The following is a 5,612-nucleotide window of genomic DNA, read 5'->3' as shown; positions in this document are numbered from 1 at the left end:
CTGTAGTTGCATGTCTGAAAGCTATTTAAACTTGTGATGATAATTCTGTTTATTCTAACTTAAGCAATTAAATGTTAACAATTTGGTTAGATTGCCTACCTAAATTAGCTTTTTTTGTTATATGGTGAAGGCTGTGTGTTAAGTTGATCAGGCATCTAGATGCTGCTGAGAGTATAAATAAATAAGGAAATATTTCAGAACAGAATATTCCACAACTATTAAGTGATTAATTCAGCTGCAAGTTGATGTTTCAAGAGTTTATTTTAATTTCTAGTTATAAGTAATATATTTACATATTTCGTATGTATGATTTGCATATTTCATTGTATTGAGAATGGGCTGAATAATGTACAAATATGGAGAACAAAAAGGTCATTTCTGGAATTTAACAGAGGTAGAGGAATGATATTGTGCATAAATTAAAGGAACTTACATGATTCTGGAGGTCATTTTATGTGATTTTTCAATGTTACAGAAATGGCTAGGTTATGTATGTTAGATTAGGAAAGATGCACTATTTTCTAGTCAAGTATTCTGAGATTAGACTAATAAATACACCGCTTTAATATTCTCTAATCCTGTTCTATTCCAGTTATTTCTGGAGAGTGGACAAAAAAAACTATGCAATAAAAAATAGAATTTTTTGCATTATGGAATGCAGAAAAGTGCCGTGCAGATTCCAACTGTTATATTAAGATCCAGGATTCCAGTATTATGTTTAGCTCTGGATTGAATGTGGTTTAAATCGAACCTCAGATTACCGGAGAAACACGTCAAATTGTTGTCTCCTCAGTTTTCGTAGGTCTTCCTTCTTGTTTCACGTATTAGTGTTAGCACTGATGTTGCAAGTGTTTACTTGACCTCCAAGTAAACAGTACTTACTAAAGATTTCTTCCTTAGATTCAGGTAGAAAGTCCATTGTGACCTTTCTTAATAGGATAGCATAACTTAACAGGTTGTCATTTCAAGTGGAAGATTTATATCTTGTTCCTTAGGAGGATACGATGGCTACCGTCCTTCATTTTCCAACACTCCAAATAGTGGTTACACGCAGCCCCAATTTAATGCTCCTCGGGATTACTCCAACTACCAGCGGGTAAGATATTGTTAAGTGGTGACAGTCTAGAAATAAAAAGGTAGACATCAACAGAAGCACTAGTACAGATGAATTAATGAAAACTTTTACCAGGATTTTTTTTTGTTGTTGATGAAGATAATTTTCAGGTGCTGAACAGAAGAAAAAAATTACAAATGGCTAGTTATCATTGAGAAACTTGTTATATTTAGCTGATTTGTCTCTGAAGGAACCATTCTGGCAACTAAAGCAAAGTTGAGTGTATTGCGAAGAGCTCTCTCTTAAGCTGTTTTCACAGCTTTGTGAGAAGGAGGGGATCTTTAGGAAGAACTTAGTCATTGAAATGAATTTGCAAACTTATTTGGGATTGCCTGTCTTCTATAATGCTGATCCTAATCTGAAATTTGCACAGAATTTCATTATTCGTAGGAAATGTGTTCAGTTTACTTAAAGCTTAGACTGACTATTAGGAAAATGCCTATCTTTGTATATGCCTGTATTTATAAACAGATGAAACAACATATTTTGATCCTGCAGTTAGAATGTTGCTTCATTTGTTGACTAGTGCTTTAAGAAATCCATTTGTTTATGTAGTTAGGAAAAAATGTGTCAGTAAATAGGTCTGCTTACATTTATTGTTCACATTGAACAAAATATCCTTTAATTGGAGAGCAGATTTGTCATTTTACATTTTATTATATCTGCTAGATACTAGTAGGAATAAGATTTTTTTTTTTCCTTCAGATTAATTTCAACTAATAAAATGCTCTATGTTGACACTATTGACATTAGAAGTTTCATCAGTGCAGATTGTTTTAAAAGTTTTAAAATTTTAGTTACAATTAGTTGCTTCCTGAAACATAACAAATTGCTCAGGTCTTACGCTGTAACTTTTTTTTCTCTTCCATTTCTGTGTTTCAGGATGGCTATCAACAGAATTTCAAGCGTGGCTCTGGACAAAGTGGACCTCGGGGAGCTCCACGAGGTAACTCAAGAATGATAACTYGTGATAACTCTTGAGTTATCTCAGGAGTTGGCCCAGCTTTTGTGCAGGGGTTTGGACTGCATGACCTTCTGAGGTCCCTTCCAACCTGACTTATCTTATGAAGTTCTGATGGAAGTTTAGTTGGCTGTTGAAATGAGGAATTCTTTGAAAAGAAGTTAAAATTTAAGTGTCATAATTAATTGTCTTTATAGCAAAAATATTTAGTTGCTTTTTTTATAGTTAAATGAAAGCCTGAAAGTGGTGGGTTTTCTTTGGAGAGGCTTATCAGGACTTAAGATCTGATTTACTTAAAAATCTTATCTGGCTTTAAGCTTTCAAAATTATATGTTTTGTTCTGTTTCAGTAAAGATGTACTACCCGCATCTGTTGCGGAGGTCTCTTTTGATCTAAGGATACAAAACTTTCCTTCTTGGTTTATCTGTTCCTAGAGCCTGTAGATTTGTTATTACTTTTAGCATGTGGAGGTATGTTCTCCTGTAGTTTCTTTGTTAGTGTTTGCCATTTCTTTGTATGAGGTAAAAAAAAACCCACCATGCGTGTGATGAACCTGTAATTGAACTTTTGAATTTGAGTTTTCAACACTATTTTCACATTTTTATTTTAGTAGACTTTCTGGTAATGAGACTGTCTTCAGTCTCATACAGAAAATTCTATGGGAAACCAGTTACCACCTCACAGTATTGTCAGGGAGGACAGCTTGAGGCTTTATGATATACTTCAGAGAGTTCCGTCCTTGACAATCTTGCTACTGAAGTCCCTRCACTATATTGCAGTGTTGGACTGATGAAGCCATGAGCTATAGAAGGCACCTCTAAAATGAGTAAGAGTCCTGAGGCTCACTGACAGTGAAATACAGGTAAAAATCTGTTTAAAAAATGATTTGATGTTAGAGATTCACCAGGTGACCTACTTCTCCCATATTTTAAGAATGTAAGCTAAAAGGAGGCTTTTAAAGGAAGAATAAAATGGAAGCAAAAAAGGTATTGGCTGGCTTTGTGTTTGTATTTAGAATACACTAAACCAATTACTGCTTTGCGTTTTTGTAAAAATTTAATTTTAGTCTTCTGTTGATATCTTCATGACTTGATAATTTTTTTTTACTTGAAATTATTACAACTTTGCAGTCCTAAGGGAAAAAATATCGGGGAAAAATGAAAAGTGCCATGACAGGTTGGTTACTGCTGAATTTTGATTTGAAATGGCTTTTTTTGAACCATGTATTAATATATTAATAGCCTAGACAGACCTGGGAATTCTTACCCAATTTAAATCAGAGCTTTTAGGATTTTTTTTAAAAAACAGCCTGACTTCATGCCATCTCTCTCTCTCTCTCTCTTTTTTTTTTTTTTTTTTTTTTTTTTTTTTTTTTTTTTTTTTTTTTTTTTTTTTTTTTTTTTTTTTTAGGTCGTGGAGGGCCCCCAAGACCAAACAGAGGGATGCCTCAAATGAATGCTCAGCAAGTGAATTAAACAAGTTCACAGGATTACATTAAACGCCAAAAACACACTGGCCAGTGTACTATACATGTTACCAGAAGAGTTATTATCTATTTGTTCTCCCTTACAGGAAGTTTGTTGTAAAGGGACTATTTTCATTACCCATAATGACAGGACTACAGTTGCCAGCTTCATATTGCCTGGATATGGAAAGAAACGAAATGACGTTTACTCTGCATGTTCTGTCCTAAGCATCATCTTGAGCCTTGCACATGAGATTCAGAATCCTCACCCTTGCTAAGAGTAAAGCAAAAAAGGCAATTTTCAGGGTGATCCGATCTCCATGGTTACCTGAAGTGGCAGGAAAAAGCAAAGACTCACTCTGACATTTAAAAGTGATGCAACAATTTTGGAAAAAATCTGCAAATTCCTAAAGATTAACTTTGGTGGCAGTTGACAGAATTTAATGCTCCCGTGAAAGAAGGATAGAGAAAGTGAAGTGTGGCTTGGTAGAGCAACTGCATTTCAGCTTTTTCTTGTTAAATTAAAGCACTGAACAGTGAAAGATGCGTAGTGGTGCATATATCCCTAAATAGACAAATAGGCTTATAGCCAGGTTTTGATAACCAGGAATCTCCCTTAGCTGCAGCACTCCCCATGACCAGGGTTTGTGTACTGTGGCTAAGGATACAAAATCGCTTGCATAACTGCTAAAGTAATTGTGTAGATTTTAAAAACAACATGAACAACAATACTTCGATTTGGCACTTCAACAAAATTTTGCAACAAATGTGAGATATAATCTGGATGGCCACTGTATATTTGATGTGAAGTATTTAGATATCTCCTTGGAACACACTTAAGTTTTTTGATAGCAATGACTTTTGTAAGGATTGGTACTCTGTATCATTCCTTATGACTTGCACATTGTCTGTCACTAATACTTGACCTTGCTGTATTATCACCTAAATAACTGATGCCGGTACTGATGGAAATCTCTAATGGATAATCATAACACTTTTGGTCACATGTCCTCTCGTCTTTCCTGCAGCCTTGAAGGTTTTAAGAAATCTCAAAATGCCCGCTGCTGCTGCCCTTTTAATTGCTATCTTTTGAAAAGCACCAGTATGTGTTTGAATTGATTTCCCCTTTTAAGGGAAATGACAGCCAGCAGTTACAGTTCTAATGGTATAAGTAAGACAAATAAAACATGTTTATAAAAATTGTATCCTGGAACACTGGTTTTCAACAACTGAAACAAATTTAACATAATGCGTGATGCTTAAGGTTTTTTTCCTGCTAGAATAGACGTAAATCCTCTTACTCCTTTTCTTTCTTTATTCTAGTAGCTGTGACTTGTTCTGGGAAACTATTTCTTTATGGACACTTTCCTTTTCATCAAGGCAGCAATGTATAGAAGAACTAGCATAAGACTAGAAGCTGGAAAATAACAAGTCTTATTTGAGTTTTACTGCATACTTGTCGTATAATCTTTGGAAAATCACTTGTGCCTACCTTTTGCGCACATGCACTCTCTCTGCAGTGGGGAGAATATGTTGATAGCTGCCTCCATAGAGGTGTTGGTTGTTCTTTTGCATTCTGTAGCACATGCAAGTGCTATATGTTAAGTATTGCTCATAAAATAATTCCTATCTGTGGAAAGGTCACATTAAGGAACAGCTACGTGTTGTTTAACTGTTATATACAAAATTGAAGGTTGTTTTCATGCGGAAAGTCATTTCTACTTTTTATCACAACTGAATTTTCAGAACTTTTAGGCAGATTTTTTGACTTCATAGTGAAATAATCTGAAACGCCATATAAATAAATAGTAATTACATTTTGACATGTTATATGTATGAAGAGCACAAATGAGAAATCTGTGTTTACTGAGAAAAGTCACAAGCTTGTGAAGACAATATTACACACAGGCATCTTGAAATGATGCTAATAGCTAGGAGCAGCAGTTAGTCAAGGCTGAGAAACATTCCTTACCAGTATAATGATAGAAACTGCAATCCAGTGAGAAGTTTGGTTTCTGTGTCTTTCGTAGGAAGCTATTACTTAGATAATAGTCCCAACTTTTTTTTTCTTT

General features: G+C 34.7%; 1 protein-coding gene across 5 annotated transcripts in view; it reads left to right on the top strand.

Moving 5' to 3' along the window:
* CAPRIN1 (cell cycle associated protein 1) overlaps positions 1 to 4,745 on the top strand; it is a 35,108-nt gene extending 30,363 nt beyond the window's left edge. For all 5 annotated transcript variants that reach the window (XM_085312160.1, XM_085312161.1, XM_085312162.1 and 2 more), the window contains 3 exons: positions 996 to 1,096; positions 1,997 to 2,060; positions 3,486 to 4,745. In XM_085312160.1, coding sequence (XP_085168286.1) covers positions 996 to 1,096; positions 1,997 to 2,060; positions 3,486 to 3,550 — 230 coding nt within the window. In that variant the 3' untranslated portion in view covers positions 3,551 to 4,745. The remainder of the gene's footprint in view (positions 1 to 995; positions 1,097 to 1,996; positions 2,061 to 3,485) is intronic.
* The last annotated feature ends 867 nt before the right edge of the window (positions 4,746 to 5,612 follow it).

The sequence above is a fragment of the Rhea americana genome, unplaced genomic scaffold, assembly GCF_003343005.1.
Source record: "Rhea americana isolate MKP2758 unplaced genomic scaffold, rheAme1 scaffold_359, whole genome shotgun sequence".
In the NCBI taxonomy this organism is placed as follows: Eukaryota; Metazoa; Chordata; class Aves; order Rheiformes; family Rheidae; genus Rhea; species Rhea americana.
This window is presented reverse-complemented; position numbering and strand designations above follow the sequence as displayed.